Here is a 16,977-nt window from a genome sequence, read left to right as displayed (position 1 = left end):
GTCTCTGTGGATTTGCCCATTCTGGACATTTCATATAAATAGAACCATACATCATGGAGCCTATTGCCTCTGGCTTCTTTCACTTTCTGTGTTTTCGAGGTTCACCCATATTGTGATCAGTACTTCATTCCTGTATTAATCAGAGTTCTCCAGAGAAACAGAGCTAATTGGATGTGTACACACACACAGATTTATTTTAAGGAAGTGACCTACATAATTATGGAAGCTGGCAAGTTCAGAATCTGCAGGATGAGCCAGCAGGCTGGAAATCCAGGAAGAGCCAGTCCAAAGCCTGTCTGCTGGAAGAGTTCTTCTCTTGCTTCAGGGGAAGTCTGTCTTTTTTCTATTCAGGCCTTCAACTGATTGGTTGAAGTGCACCCACATTACGGAAGGGAAATGTTAATCTTATGCTGAAACAACCTCACAGAAAATTCATGATAATGCTTGACCAAATATCTGGACCTTGTGGCCCAGTCAAATTGACACATAAACTTAACTATCGCATTTCTTTATAATGGCTGAATAATGTTCCATTGTATGGGCATACTGTGTTTTGTTTATTCAGTATCTGATGGGCATTTGGATTATTTCCATTATTTTTGTTTATGATGAATAAGTCTGTTTTGAAAATTTGCATGCCAGTTTTTTTTTATGTGTTTCTATGTCTATTGCAAAACATAGCTTACTCAAACCTTTCTTTTAAAGGTTTGTATTAAATTTCCTCCTGAATTCTAGACCAGGGAAAAGCAGACCTTTCCAGATAAATTACTAAATTTTAGTTTAGCAGACAAACATAAGTATTGCAGAAATCCGTTTTTGAAAGAAAAAGTATTGTCTGTATTTCCCCTTCCTGTGTTGAGCCAGAGTAATTTTATTTTAATATTGCTTGCATATGTACAAACTTAATACTATATAGAAATTTCTTAATCTCATTACATTTTTACCACTATAAAATCCAAATCAATTTAGAAATCAAAACAAAGTGTAAAACTAGAATTTAAAAATTGGCAATATTGGGGACTTCCCTTGTGGTCCAGTGGCTAAGACTCTGCTCTCCCCATTTAGGGGCCTGTCAGATCCTGGTTGATCCTTATTCGATCCCTGGTCAGATAACTAGATCCCACATGGCACAGCTAAAGATCCCAAGTGCCACAGCTAAGACCTGGTGCAGCCAAAGAAATAAATATATATTTAAAGATGGGCAATCGGAGAAGGCAATGGCACCCCACTCCAGTACTCTTGCCTGGAAAATCCCATGGATGGAGGAGCCTGGTAGGCTGCAGTGCATGGGGTCGCTAAGAGTCGGACACGACTGAGCGACTTCGCTTTCACTTTTCACTTTCCTGCATTGGAGAAGGAAATGGCAACCCACTCCAGTGTTCTTGCCTGGAGAATCCCAGGGACGGCGGAGCCTGGTGGGCTACTGTTTACGGGGTCGCACAGAGTCGGACACGACTGAAGTGACTTAGCAGCAAAGATGGGCAATATTAATTCACTATGCTAGATTTTATTTCACTGAAATCACCATTACCAAGAACGCATAGTACCAATTGCTTGTGTGTGGTATGGGCTCTTTTGGTTCTGACATGTGGACAGTTTATGTTGTCTAAGAGTGAAATTCCATCGACGGAGGAGCCTGGTAGGCTGCAGTCCATGAGATCGCTAAGAGTCGGACATGACTGAGCGACTTCGCTTTCACTTTTCACTTTCCTGCATTGGAGAAGGAAATGCAACCTACTCCAGTGTTCTTGCCTGAAGAATCCCAGAGACAGAGGAGCCTGGTAGGAGGCTGTCTATGGGGTCGCACAGAGTTGAACACGACTGAAGCGACTTAGCAGCAGCAGCAGCAGCAAGAGTGAATTATTCTACTATGTGCCTTTATGTTGCTGCTGCAGATGCTTTGTTTGTACATATATCATGACACAGCGTGGCCTCCACTTGGCATGAACACATTATTTATGTATTAACTCTACCTTTGCTCTTTCTTCATTAACCTAAGATAATTAAAGGTGTGTTACTAATTGGCAGAAGCGTAGCCTTATGCACAAATGCAAACGCAGGGACTGAAACAGGTGGCAGGACTCCAGCCCTTTGCATAACTCATGAAATGCCAGTTGCTTCATAGCTGGTGTGAGTTATGATTAGTTTCAGCTGAAAAGGCTGAAACGCAAAACAGTGGCTTGGTCAGGAGAGATGTTTGCTACTTTCTCACTGAAAGAAAGCATGGGCGTAGTCATTCCATGTTTAGGAGGATAGCTTCATGGTCATCATTAATCCTGGCTTGTTCTCTCTGCTTTACTGTCCTGGCAATAACTCCTCCTCAAGACCACCTCTTAGGGCAAGCCAGCTACCTGGGCTCTGCCTCATTCCAGGCACGAGGCAGGAAGCAAGGTGGAAGGATACCCAGTACGCTGCTTTCCAGGAACAGTACAACACTTCTTAGTCTTCATTGGCTGGAACTTAGCCCCAGGAGCTCACTTAGATGGATCTTTATTCTGGGAAGTAATAAAGGAAGACCAGATATTCAATGGAGCGCTTTCAGACTGTTCTACAGGACACAATCTTAGTAGGGAGCTGTGGCCAAAAATCGGTAGTCAGATAACCAGAAACTAGTGGAAAACAACCATTATCTTTCTTGTAGTCTCTCAAGGACACACTCAAAAGGAATAAGAATCTTCAGCCACCAGCAAAGCTCTCATCTGCTTACAGACTCTGCTTCCCATGCTCCTCCCACAGTTCAGAATGCTCTCCAATCCAGCCCGTGTGACTTTAGTTTATATTTTTCCCCCTAACCTACCAATCATGAACTGAGCTCTGATTATGTTGACTCATTGACCTTGAATTGCCCTGGACTCACCCAGCTTTGAATGTGTGCATCAAGCAGAACCTGTGAGAAAGGACCTCTTGGGTGAGGTGGGGGAGTGGAGGTGAACTCAGCCTGCAAAGTAGAACAGCTTCCTATGGTTTCTGCTATAGTTCCCTCCTAGCAAAATCTCTGGGGTTCTTTGTGGAGGAATGCAGCTTTCCTGGGCAACCCTTCTCCTCTGCTGTCCCACCCTCTTTAGAGAGTGCCTGTACAGTTCAGGGCTTCTGCAGAGTCCTGTTTTTTTGTTTATTTAAACTTTTTATTTTGTGTTGGAGTATAGCCGATTAACAATGTTGTGATAGTTTCAGGTGAACAGCAAAGGGACTAAGTCATACATATGCATATATCCACTCTCTTGCAAACTTTCCTTCCATCCAGGCTAACACATAACATTGAGCAGAGTTCCATGTGCTATACAGTAGGTTCTTGTTGGTTATCCATTTTATATATAACAGTGTGTACATGACCTTCCCAAAGTCCCTAATTATCCCTTCCCTCCTGGCAATCCTAAGTTTGTTCTCTGCCTGTGAGTCTCTTTTCTGTCTTGTAAGTTCATTTGTATCGTTTCTTTTTTGATTCCACATATAAGGAATGTCATACAATATTTCTTCTCTGTTTGACTTACTTCACTCAGTATGATAATCTCCAGGTCTATCCATGTTGTGGCAAATAGCATTCCTTCTTTCTTTTTTATAACTGAGTAATATTCCATTGTATACCTGTACCACATCTTTATCCATTCTTCTGTTGATGGACATTTCTTGGCTATTGTAAACTGTGCTGCAATGAACGTTGGGGTGCATGTATCCTTTTGGATCACATTTTTCTCCAGATATATACCCAGGAGTGGGATTGCAGGGTCATATGGTAGATCTATTTTTAGTTTTTTAAGGATCTTTTATATTGTTCTCCATAGTGGCTGTAACCTTAGGGTCCTATTTTCTGTACAATCTTCAGAAAACCCTCCAGGTGAAGATTGTAGATCCACTTGCAGATTCAACAGATCAGATTTTAAATTTAATCACCTTATCTTTCAGAGCCCTTGGCCCTTATAACACAAGAGAGAATCGTTCGCCAGATTTGAAATGCTTTTCCTCCAGGAGGCAGATGCCAGATACGTTATTCACCAGAAGGGAAACTCTTAGAATGTGATCCATCCTGGCTGGGGTCTGCATGGTGCATCAGTCCTGTTTATGACCATCTCAGACCCACTGGGAAAAACTTAGGGACACAGACTCTCACTGAACTCTGGGCTGGCTCTGAGAAGCTCCCTTAGTTGGATTAAGAAACCCATTTGCCCTGCTCCCCTCCCAGCAATCTTGTTTGACTTAGGAGGCTGAGAACGCCTTCCCAAAGTTGGCTCCCAGTTCTGTCCTGGTGGTTTGGCTTGGACTCTGTAACTTGCTCCCTGACAACAGGAATTCAGGCAGCCCTCAGGACTGTGATAAAGTCTCATATTTTTGAGAAATTCTTGGCTATAAATTCTTCTCATTAGGACTTGATTTATGTGCTTCTAACTCTCCAAGCTGTGTTCCATCTCTTTTGGTAGATGGCCCACTGTAAATGTTTTTTCCAAGCTGAGCAGAAAGGCTGAATATATCTCCTCTTCTGTTAATACAACATTTTTAATTCCATGTAACAATTCCAGAAACTTCTCTCTTTACCCCGTATTTTCTCTGCAGCCCTGAGATTGTTGGCACGTGAAGGGTATCTCTGTGAAAGGGAGATCACTTTGTTTTAAGGTTGATACTGATTTTGCCCCTCTAACATCCCCTATTTGTAAAATATTTGAAAAAATACAGAATGTATTTTTAGAGTTCTTGTTTATATAATTTATAAATAAATGTGCATATATATTCAAAATTTTTTACTGATAGGATACTTTACACATGCCTCAATCATGCATGGGAAAGCTCCCTTCTCAAGTTTTTATTTTGCAAAATTTCAAACAAATAGAACAGTTTCAAGAATAGCATAACAGACATTCTTCTACTGTTCATGTAGATTGTTAACATTTTACTGATTGCTATATTTTGCATAATGAGAGAGAGACAAAGACAGAGAGAGGAATCATTTGAGAGTACATCATGACACTTCATGCCTAAATACTTCCCAGGTATCTCTTAAGAACAAGAGAATTCTTCTGTGTGACCATAGTAAAATAGCTGCACCCAGGAATCAACACTGAGATATCACTGTAATATACTGGTGCTGATTTACCATCTATATTCAAATATGGGCTTCGATAACTTGGAGTTCCTGAATGATCTCCAAGGTCAGCCCCCATTTCCTTGTCGCGAATGCTTGCTCTACTGCTGCTATTTCATTGACTAGAAAGCTGACTCAGAACCCCTTCCCCTTGATGTTGCTTTTATTTCCTCCATGTTTCCCAAGCTATAGCAGTTGTTCTCACACCTTCTCAATTGCAAGTCCCACAGCAGCTGTCAGGTTCCCAAGGGATTTCCTCTCTCCTTCATGGAACCAGTAAAAAAATTGGTGAACTTGTGCGAGCATGTCTGCCATCAACTTCCTCTCTGCCTGGAAAGGAATTTAGTTTCTTAAGAAGTTGTGTGTGTGTGTGTGTGTGTGTGATGGTAGGTAAAAACAAGTTTCCAGTTTAGGCATTTGACTCAAGCTTTCTCAGTTTAATGACGTCACCCAGACAATATAAATCTGATGATTTTCCATCTGGACATCAGTATCCCAAGCAGGCACTTTTCTTCCATAGCGTGTCATAATCCAATCTGAGAATAGCTTCTACCATTCCTCTGACTTTCCAGAAGTGTTGGAGGACTCTTCAGGGTTTAGGTCAGGTCAGCTTGTGCTCCTTACGCCATAATTCTGGAACTCAGTCTCTGTGAAGATGCGCTCTAACCCCAAGACTCGGTCAAGATTTTAATCTCTGACGGTAGCGTCCAAATGTAGTCTAGGGAAATCGCAACAATCTCAAAATCCCTCAGCAATAAACAATCAGCTGTCTGACAAACTAAACGATAGTGGTTGCTTTATTATTGTTATTCAAAAGAAAAAAAAAGGAAGAAAAAAAGAGAAAACCAAAGAAGGATTTCATTCAAGAGTGGCAATATTTTAAAGCATCTTTTTTCCATTTCTCTCTCTTTAGTTTCCTCCCTACATGGCATCCTACATCTCCTCACAAGTCCCTCTTCCATCCTCCCAAGTTTCTTCCAAGAGTAGTTTTTGCAGCCTACTTAACAGAGACTCTTTCCATTCCTCTCTCAGTAGATCAGTTTAGTCTCTCAGACTTTCTTCTTCCCTGACACTCTCCCCATTATTCAGCTTCACCCTGGGAACCACAGGATGGGAGTAGATGCAACAAGAAATTATCCTTCCTTCTCAGGAAAGAAGGGATGTGATGAAAGGGGGAGGGAGGAGACAGCGCACACTCATTATTTGTTATCTTTTATTTTTATTACTTTCAGATGTTACCTTTAAATGACTTTCAATAAAATTGAAACACAAATTCTTGCTTTTTCTTGGAGACTATGACCGTAGGCCTTGTCTGAACTGTTAGGAGGCTCAGAACTAAATTCAGAGCTCTGCTAGTCTTTCTGCTTTGTCCATCCCATATGCACTTCTTAATTTATTTCAAAGCAATTCCTTTTGATCCTTTTTAGAGGCTTCTTTGTAAATATGCTTTCTGATCTCAGTTTTATCAAGATGCAATTTACATTCCATAAATCTCACTCTTTTAAAAGTGTACAATTCAGTGGTTTTTAGTATATTCACAGAATTGTGTAAACGTCACTGCTATCTAATTTCAGAATATTTTCATCACCCCAAAAAAGAAGCCCTGTATCTGTCAGCAGTTACTCTTCATTCTCTACTCCCACCAGCCCCTGGCCTTTTCTGGATCCTTCCTATAAATGGAATAATACAATAAGTGGTCTTTTGTGACTGACTTTTTCTCTTAGCATAATGTTTTCAAGGCTTATCCGTATTGTAATATGTATCAGTACATTGTTCCTTTTTGCTGCTATATAATACTCTGTTGTATGGATATACCACATCTTCTTTATCTACTCATCCATTAATGGATATTCAGGCTATTTTCACATTTTGGTGATTATGAATAGTGCTACTAGAAACATTCATGCACAGATTTTGTGTGGACATAAGTTTTTAGTTCTCTTGGATTTATGTACCTTGGAGTGAAATCACTGGGTCATAGGTCAACTCTGTGTTTACAGTTTGAAAATGGCCCAACTGTTATTCACAGCAGTTACATCATTTTTCATTCCATTATTTGTTTATTAAAAAAAGTTGTTAAGTGAATTTCATTGACTTCTGGTTTGTCTTGTTTATACAGCTTTCCTAAATAAATGCAGACGAAATTATTAGCATTCTCTTTGACTTCTTAGATTAAAACTTTGGAACAGACCAGAGCCATTGAAGACCTAAATAAATCCAGAGACAAACTGGAAAAAATGAAGGAGAAAGCTGAGAAAAAGCTGCTGTCTGTCAAATCAGAACTGGAGACTACAGAGCATGAGGCTAAGGAGAATAAAGAGAGGGCCAGGAACATGCTAGAAGTTGTAACCAGTGAAATGAAGACACTAAAAAAATCTCTGGAAGAAGCAGAAAAGAGAGAAAGGCAGGTGGGTAGAAACCTGGTGGTGAAACATTATTTTGGAAAGATAAGATAATTCAAAAGTGTGATAATTATTCATGTATCTCTTTATAACTATTTAATCAGGCTTTCTACATAATTCCAACATATCTATATCTGCCCCCTCCCATCTTTTTGGCATCAAAACAACCATTATGAATTTACTCCACTAAGAAAAGCAATTCACCTTTTAATGGCTTGCAAAGCCATGGAAAGCCTGTGAAAAGCCAGGTCCTGGCTATGGAGAGTTTTTTTTCTTTTTTTTATTATGTTTGCTGATTGCCTCTGAAGTTCGAGTTATCCCAGATCTAACGTTATCCAGGGCTTCAGCCTCAGGAGGGAAATTTTATCTCCAGCAGAGATCAGTTGCAGGAAATGGTCCCAAATCACAAACAGTGGCACCCAGACCCAATGGCCGGCCGATCCCAGATGTAAACCATAAAACAGAACTTGTGCGCCCGCTGGGTGCAAGGCGGGGTGCTATCTGGTGAGCCCATCAGGAGGTCAGGCAGAAAGAAACATGTCGTGGGCAGCCTGACCCCTGCTTTTGGCTTTCATCTCAGTCACTCTCTGCAGCCCAGAAGGGCACAGTGAGGACTCTGATCCCAGGATATTTTTTCTCTTCAGCAGCCTCTGCTTTGGCTCATGTGTCAGGCAGAGCTGAGGAAGGCCAAAGTCCAAGAGTGAGTGGTCTCAGTGGGAACTTCTCAGCATTTAATAGCTTTGGCCATATTCAGAAGGGGGGAAAGTTTGAGGAAAGCTTTTTCACTGGGGAGATTAGGCTGGAGAGAGCGTTTGCTTTCCCATGTTGGACTCAGCATAGGAAAGGGCTTGGGAAGTTAATGAGCACATGGAGGTGATGTTTGGACAGCACTTCTCCTGGAGGAACATCTGTCTTTGGATGGGTTCACACCTTTTCTGAAATGGAAGGGGTGGTCTGGCCATCTCTAGTTGATCTACTACTGCTTTTGGCTAGAATCACAGCAACCAGTCTGTGAGAATTGAAGGGGTATAAGTCACATGTTGTCCATCTTCTCTGGCCCCAAACTCCCATTTTTCCTTTTGTGATGGACAAATAATTGTCCCAGAGAGTCCAATGTGCTGTGAAATGGCAATCTGTGTGATGTGATTTGATCAACACTTAGAAGTCCTCCATATTCATCAGCTCATACTTCTTCTGCTATTGGTTCTTCCTTTAGTTGAAGAGGTTCATTGCCCAGTTAACGCCCCAGGGCATAAGCATTTATCATGTGACAGACTCAACCACACCAACAATTGTAAAGCATTTCTTAGTGTGCAGAACACATACACAGTCAACTATCATTTCATTTGATCTTAACTTCAGAACAGGCATGGGAGGGAGGTAGGTAGGTTGCTCATTAACCCTGGAAGTGAGAAAATGAAATCTTATCAAGGGCAGAGTCTCCTTTATAGTTGCTGAACTGGGTTTCTTGATTTGGTAGCCAATACCACATTAATTGGTAGTTCAGACGGTAAAGAATCTGCCTGCAATGCAGGTGACCCAGGTTTGATCCCTGGGTCGGGGAGATCCCTGGAGAAGGAAATGGCTATCCACTCCAGCATTCTTGCCTGGAGAATCCCATGGATAGAAGAGCCTGATGGGTTACAGTCCACGGGGTGTCAAAGAGTCAGACAGAAGTGAGTGACTTTACTGCTACTACCACATTAATTGTCTCATCATAAAAGTGGTTTTCTAGAGGGTAGGATGGAGTGGGAGGTGGGAGGTGGGTGGAAGGCTCAGGAGGGAGGGGACGTGCTTATATCTATGGCTGATTCATGTTGATGTATGGCGGAGGCCAGCAAATATTGTAAAGCAATCATCCTCCAATCAAAAGTAAATAAAAAGCAAAGTGGTTATTAAATTGCTGAAAGTTGGTGTCTGAAAGGACTTTAGAGGTAATTTTGTAGGCTAGCCTCCTCCATACTCCCCTTCCTTCTTCTTCTTCATCTTTTTATAAATGAGAGAATTACCTGAAGAGTAACGAGACTAAGTAATTGGGCTAGCTCATGCAGACCTCGGTTTTCCACAGGTGTTTGGATTGCCTTTGATCTGGTAGTGTTGCTGCAATCTGTTCTCGCGATTCATGTGGTTCTGTTTGCTATTGCAGCTGGTGGACTTCAGGGAGCTGGTTTCTCAGATGCTGGGCTTGAACATGATGAGTCTTGCTCTTCCTGACTATGAAATCATCAAGTGTCTGGAAAGACTGATCCATGCACACCAGCATCACTTTGTCCCCTGTGCCTGCCTCAAAGATGTGACTGCAAAGCAAGACAGGCCCCCACAACTTCTTCACTGAACACTGTGTCTCTTGAGGGAGGTGGAGATGATGAGAGATAGGATGCAATTCTCAATTTCATAAATTCCCCAATCCTTTGAAATTTGATCAGGGTGTGAATATTGCATTCTCTGATGATACTACAAGAATCCATCATGGACAAAAAAGGATCTTAAGAGTGCCATCCTTAGGTGTTTGGCACTATAAACAACTATTATTTTATTTGCTAGCACTTTGGGACTCAAGAAAAATTTTACTGGATTATCTAGAACTGGAAATGATGGTAGGGAATGAACATTTATGTGGTATCTATTATGAGTCAGGGATTCTACTACCCACTTTAATTCTCGTAATAATAATGTGGAGAAACTGTAATGTTTTTATTTTATAACCTCTCTGAGGCTCAGAGAGGTGATCTTGGTTACCTCCCTATGATTGCAGTTAATTTCTGACAGAACCAGAATGAATACTACACTGCCTCTGTATCAAAAGCTACACCTTCTCTGTTATTTCAGTCTTTCTGTTTCTCTTGAACTCCTGTGATTCTGGTGAAAATTACCTGCACCACAAAGGGAGGAAAACATCCTTACAATCAAGGATTGAAGCCCAAAAGTGACTGAGATTTATAAGTGTGACACATATGATTTCTTTAAAAAGCCATATACCTAATAATTTGACTGAAACACACCTAAGACTGAGGTCCTGTAAAAAAAAAAAAGTACCTCTTTTAAATGTTGCAACCATATCACATATGGTGGTAATCTTTAATGTTTGAACAGAGCTGAGCTCTGTACTTGAAAAATAAAAACTTTAACATAAAATACCTATAAGATAAAGAAAATCTACACAGTTTATTCACTAATATATCAAATGTAAGGGGCTTTGCTGGTGGTTCAGATGGTAAAGAATCTGCCTACTCTGCAGGAGACCCAGTTTCGATCCCTGGGTAGGGAAGATACCCTGGAGAAGGAAATGGCAACCCACTCCAGTAATTCTTGCCTGGAGAATTCCATGGACAGAGGAGCCTGGTGGGCTGCAGTCCGTGGGGTCAGAAAGAGTCAGACACAACTGAATGACTTTCACTGTACTTTTACTTTATATCAAATGTACTGACAACAGGGATAATTTTTTCAAGATGGAGATTATGTAGTGCATTTCTATTATTTTATGTCTTCCTTTTAAATTTCTGTTTCACAAATATTTTCCAGGAAACCATATTCTTATCTTCCCAAGAAAAACATGTTCTCTTTGGGCAATATTCTTATTTCTTGCCTCCAAAAAAGTTTTTTTTTTTTTTACAATCCCTTAACAAAGCATGAGTGTCTAATTAAAGGAGAAGGAAGAAAATAGACTTTCCCCAAACATTAAGAGAAAATGAAGACTCTAGAAGAAAGGAAATGAGTTTCACACAGTTTGGATGACAGCTGACATAGAGGGAGTGTGACCAAGAGACTCTGCTGGGCGTGGGTCATCTCTGCCTGGCTTTTCCCACCACATGCATTCTGCTGTTGCACAGCCCTGACTGAGGACATGGACCAGCTCTGCACAGGGAGGGAGGCAGCTGTGTATTCCTCCAGGGGAAGGTCCGAGGTCTCTGGAGATCCTTCACGTCTCCAAAGGTGCAGTGGCTGCTGCTCTGGACCACATTCACCTCCGTGGAGAAGGCGACTTCACTCTTTGGGTTCCTGGGGGATGGAAGTGCTGGGTGGTTCTGCTCCAGCCAGGCCACAGAACACAGTCTGCTGCCGGCTATGAGGGGCAGGTCCAGGGCAGGGGGAGATCAGTGTTTGTACATTCACTCTGTTATTATTTTCCAAATACACTCTTTGATGAACTTCATTTATTTTCTGTGTACATTTCCTTTCTATACTCTTCAAAGGTACTTTTAACAACATCACTTTAAAAACATAAACTGTCATAATGTTATTTTTCCATTTTGATTTATTAATTCTATTCATTAATTCTATTTCTATACTCATATAAGGGATTAAAAAGGGTCTGGAGTGGTTAGTACTGTACTTTCTCTTTATCGTACAGAATTACATTCCACTTATCCAAATAGACATTTATATAATATTTCCAATATATAACTCAAGCACAGATACAATCATCTTTAATACACATAGAAATATTTAAACTCTTTGAATATAATCTTTAGGAATTTCTGGTGGAAAGACTATGTCTACATGGGATAAGGAAAATAAACTCTGTCTGTGTACATATGTCCACATGCGCAGTAAGCATGTGTCATTTGGACACATTGACAACCCTTTAGTAAAGCTATTACCCTCCTTGTTGAAGTGCCAGCTGGGTGTCGTCCTTCCCTTTGTGGCTTCATTCCAGAGTTGGCAGGCCAGCTTCATAAAATTTTGTGTTAGATTTTGTTCTTCTGTAATATCCATGTATATTTTATGTTGTCCAATAAAATGCATTAGTGTGATGTGATTTTCTAAATAGAGTGTTAAAATATTTAACATTAACTATTCTACTGAATCACTTGAGTGATAATTGCTACCGAGGTTGTTATTCTGATCATGGTCTGAGGCATTTGAATGTATGCATAGAATATCTCCATTAGGAAAAATACATTTAAACCTGATCCATCTAAATTTCCAGTTTTCCTTTGTCTTTCAGATGAACAGTGAGTGATTCAAGGACAAAGAGTGGTAGGTGGAAAAGTTGTTAAAGAATGTCTACGTTATTGATATTGTAGTCATATTTAGGACTTAGACATGGAGCCTGATTTTCACTGGGGAAGCACCTCGTGGTTACATAGCCTTTGACTGAGAAGGCTCCGCCCGCTTCACCCAGCAGCAATCTTATCTCCATTATCACACACCCCAGTAACTTCTCTTCAGCAAGTGGGGTCTGGCTGTTTCCCTTTCCCCTCTGCAACCTCCACCCTATTCTTCTTTCGCCTTTGTATAAAAAGCATCATTCTTTTGAGGCTCCTGCTAACATATAACTTTCTATCCTTATAGCAGCTACCTACTAACATCTTTTCTATTCTTTCTACCTAAGACTGTCAGAATGGTTCAGAGGTGTCTTTTCCACTCCCATCAAGAACTGTCTTTGTCTTAGATGACTTTCAAGCCTGTAAAGCAAACCGACGCAACATTCTGTCTTTAGTTTCTCAGCCATCTCAGCTGTCGTATCTTTACCTCCTTTGTTTCATCCACTTACTTCCTAGACTGAAGATTATAGCAGTGCTCAAGATTCCTCCTGTGATGCAGGAACTGCAGGAGACACTGGTTTGATCCCTAGGTTGGGAAGACCTTCTCTGGAGAAAGAAATGGCAACCAACTGCAGTATTCTTGCCTGGGAAATCCCATGGACAGAGGAGCCCGGGGGGCTACAGTCCATAGGGTCACAAGGAGTTGGACACGACTGAAGCAACTGAGCACGGTGTTATTTTTAATGTAGACTACCTTAGACAGGGGCTTCCCCAGCAGCTCAGTGGTAAAGAATATACAATGCAGAAGCCAAGGAGATGTGGGTTCTATCCCTGGGTTGGGAAGATCCCCTGGAGGAGGGCATGGCAACCCACTTCAGTATTCTTGCCTGGAGAATCCCATGCACAGAGGAGCTTGGAGGGCTACAGTCCATAGGGTTGCAAAGAGTCGGACTCTACTTAAGTGACTTAGCATGGCATGGCACCTTAAGCAGAGAGATTTTGGGGAGCCCTGTGGAAAGATCCAGGGTTAGACTAGCTTCAGCATGGCTAGATCCAGGGATTGAACACTGTTTTCTGATTCTTTTTGCTTTTATCCATCTTTTGTCTATGCTTGATTTGTTTGTCTTTGTACGTTGGACTCACTTGCTCCTTCTGAAAATGGTTTCTCTAGGCTGCCAAGAAAGATGCTCATAAGCAGTTACAAGATCCTCATAAGTTAGAAACAGCTGAGAAAGAGAGATTTGCCTCTAACATTCATGGAAGAAATCTCAGGGAATGGTCTGATCATCTCTTCTTAGTCATATACCCACCCCTGAGTCAATCACTGTAGCCAGAAGGATGAGCTCACTGACTTGCACCCATGCCAGCCCCTGCAGTGAGGGTGGGGTGAAGCTCCAGGATAATCTGTTCAACAAGAACCACGTGTAAAAATAGAAAGCTCCCCAGAGAAAGAGAAGCTGGAAGGACAGACAGCACAATCTATTGCACATGGCCAAATTGAAGACCTTCTAATCACCTAGAACTTCTCCACCTCTGAAATCTTAAATTCTCCAGAGCCTCTTATATCCCAGAACTCCATCTTTCACTCCCAAATAGCTGTTCTTTGTGATCCCTTGGTCCTCATATTTTTCTCCTTACTAGACTTGCTAGTCTTCATCTGGAGCCAGCCAAGATATTTCCTCAATCATTCTCTTCCTAATACCTTAAACTTCTTGTTCCCTTGCCCTTCTTCCCTTAACTTGGAATTAATCCCAACTAGCAATGTTTTTGCTGCTTTTCCTGCCTCACTGAATGAGACTGGAAATCACATGAAGGCATGGCTAAGTGTTATGCTGGATCCATGGCCTTTGATCTCACTTGAGCCCTTTGCACCAATTGGTAATCCTTCACCATATTCCTGGTTAGATCTCACTGCCATTTTCCAAAATGACTGTTGCAAATGTTCTCCATTCCCTCAAGGCTCTTACCTTGTGTCCTCCTTCTTCACTGTCAGCCAATAATCTTGTTTCCTACTTCACCCAGAAAATAGAAGTCATTACAGGAAATACCTTTAATATCTGATCCGAACATAGCCCAGTACATGTGCCCACCCATCTTTGCCTCCTTCTCTCCTCCTGCCTTGGGTTATTCCCTCTACCTGGCCTCTTATATCTTCAGCAACTTAGCCCTATTAGTTGTTTTCCTCTCTCAACTGTTCCCAACCTCACCATTAGTACCTTCTTTCCATCAGCATTTGAATATATTCAAATCTCTTTTGTCTTAAAAAATGTCACTGCTTCTACTCTACAACTTAGAACCTTGGTTTTCTCTCTCTTCACAGTTGAACCAGTTGAAAGTGTGGTTTGTACTGTTGTCTTTTTCTGGTCTTATGTCCCATTCATGCCATCATCCTTGGCAACCTGGCCTCTGTCTCCCCTCACCCAGCTCTTACATTTTTTGGTTAACAAATCTGTTTCTTTTAAAGTGTTGTCTCACTTGATCTTTCTGAAACATTTGATGTAATTGACCATTTCCTTCTTGAAACATTCTCTTCCATTAACTCCCATACTGTGACATTCAACTCCCTTTCTTTCTGCCTCTCTGGGCACTTGAGTTAGATTATTTTAAGGTTATCAGACATGAAATGAGAGATTCGTGTAAGGATAAGTGTGGATATAACTGTGAATGGGAATCTTGACCTCACGGTCAGAACTCAGTGGAGTTGTCATGCATCCCATCAGCTGGAACAAGTTGTTAATCCAGGCACTGGAGTGCCAGTTTCTGGGTACTGTACGGCTGCCATGGCTGGATTCTTGTCACATGAGTGCTGGTGTCCTTCGATGCCACAATGACTCAACCTCTCCTTCTACTGCTTCCGCCCATACCGCCATCCGCTCTCTGTTTCCCTCTCAGCCTTTAGCATCCATTTCTGCGTCTTCAGGGCTTCCCCTTGTCTCTGTTTTCCCGTGCTTCCTGGCTTTTCTGCATATCTTCCCACCTCGGCTCCCACCATCAACTCCCCTCATTCTGTCTCTCTCTGATTCACTTCCTAGGGAGAGCTTGGTTGGTGTAGTCAGTCACTCTTCAGGATGAGCAGCACGTTTACGCAGGGACAAGCCTGTAAATCGGTTCCCCCTCAGATCAGGCCCCCATTTCCGGTCTGTGTACTGTGGTCACGAAAGTGGAGTCTCCTTGTCTGTCTCTTGGATGTAAGTGTTCCCTCAGTCCCTGGTCTCCTTTCCCCATACCTTATACACTCTCCGGTGCATTAGCCTTAGGCAAGTTACTTTTCTCCCTGTGCCTCAACTTCCTCATCTGTAAAATGGACGTAAAATACCCATCTGTTATGGGTCGACTTGTGCTCCCCCCACCAAAGATGTTAAAGTCGTAACTCTCAGGACCTGTGAATGACATCTCATTTGGAAATGGAGTCTTTGCAGATGAACAAGTTAAGATGAGGTGATCAGGGTGGACCTTAATCCAATATGACTGGTGTCTATAAAAAGGGGAAATTTGGACACAGAAAGACACACACACAGGGAGAACACCCGGTGAGGATGAAGGCAGAGATTGGGGTGATGTAGCCACCAACTGAAGAATGCCAGACGTGGCCAGCACAACACCAGAAGCTGGGAGAGAAACATGCCGCAGGTGGTTCTCACAACCCTCAGAAGGAACCACCCTGCCAACACCTTGGTTCCACACTTCTGGCCTCCAGAACTGTGAGTCAGTGAATCCTGTTGTTTAAGCCACCGAGTTTGTAGAATTTTGTTAATGAAGCCCTAGGAAACTAATACAGTCTAAGATTGCTGTAAGGAATAAATAATAGAAAGTCTTTACAAAATATTCTGGAACATGGGGAGTACTCAATGCATGTGAATATCACTAAGCAGTTCCTCCCATTCTCATGGCTTTAATGATCATTTATGTGATGATGATGCCAGCTTTTGTCTCTCTAGATAAGGACTTTGTCCTGATTTTCACACTGACCTAGGCAGCTGAGGGGTGTGAAGGGGATACATACAGGATTTGAGCAAAATAGACTTGGATTCAAATACAGGCTCTCCTGAGTGACTTGAGCTACTTGATTAAACTCTGAGCACTATAGTGCTTCAGGACTATAATAGGAATAGCAAGAGTAGTTTCCTCATAGAGTCCTTATAACAGTACAATGAGTTGACATATGTAAGGTGCATAGCTTGGAACATGGGTGTTACAAGAGCTCAATGAATGTGATTAAATCCTGTCTGTTCCGCCGCTTACCTTCTCCCTCATCTACCCGTTATACACCATTAACACCACAGTTGTTTACACATCATTATCTCTTACTCAGTCTCTGCTTTAATGTTCCTGGCATGAGGCATTGTCCCCTCCTTCTCCATTGTAGTCTGAGGGATCTCTTAAAAAGTACAAATAGCATCCTATGACTTCTTGCTTTATGCCCATCAATTGTTCTCACTGAGCTTTGGATGGAGGCCAGACTTGCTGACTCAGCACACGGGGCTCTATTCCTCCCCTTCTCCTCTATGAATGT

The 16,977-nt window shown here is 41.8% G+C and overlaps 1 protein-coding gene across 5 annotated transcripts in view; it reads left to right on the top strand.

Moving 5' to 3' along the window:
- The window catches only part of CCDC170 (coiled-coil domain containing 170), a 96,289-nt gene extending 84,059 nt beyond the window's left edge, over window positions 1-12,230 (top strand). For all 5 annotated transcript variants that reach the window (XM_025294356.3, XM_025294355.3, XM_025294357.3 and 2 more), the window contains 2 exons: window positions 7,246-7,482; window positions 9,623-12,230. In XM_025294356.3, coding sequence (XP_025150141.3) covers window positions 7,246-7,482; window positions 9,623-9,811 — 426 coding nt within the window. In that variant the 3' untranslated portion in view covers window positions 9,812-12,230. The remainder of the gene's footprint in view (window positions 1-7,245; window positions 7,483-9,622) is intronic.
- The last annotated feature ends 4,747 nt before the right edge of the window (window positions 12,231-16,977 follow it).

This window comes from Bubalus bubalis, chromosome 10 (assembly GCF_019923935.1).
Source record: "Bubalus bubalis isolate 160015118507 breed Murrah chromosome 10, NDDB_SH_1, whole genome shotgun sequence".
Taxonomy (NCBI): Eukaryota; Metazoa; Chordata; class Mammalia; order Artiodactyla; family Bovidae; genus Bubalus; species Bubalus bubalis.
Note: the sequence above shows the minus strand (reverse complement) of the source record. Positions and strands in the feature narration are given on the sequence as shown.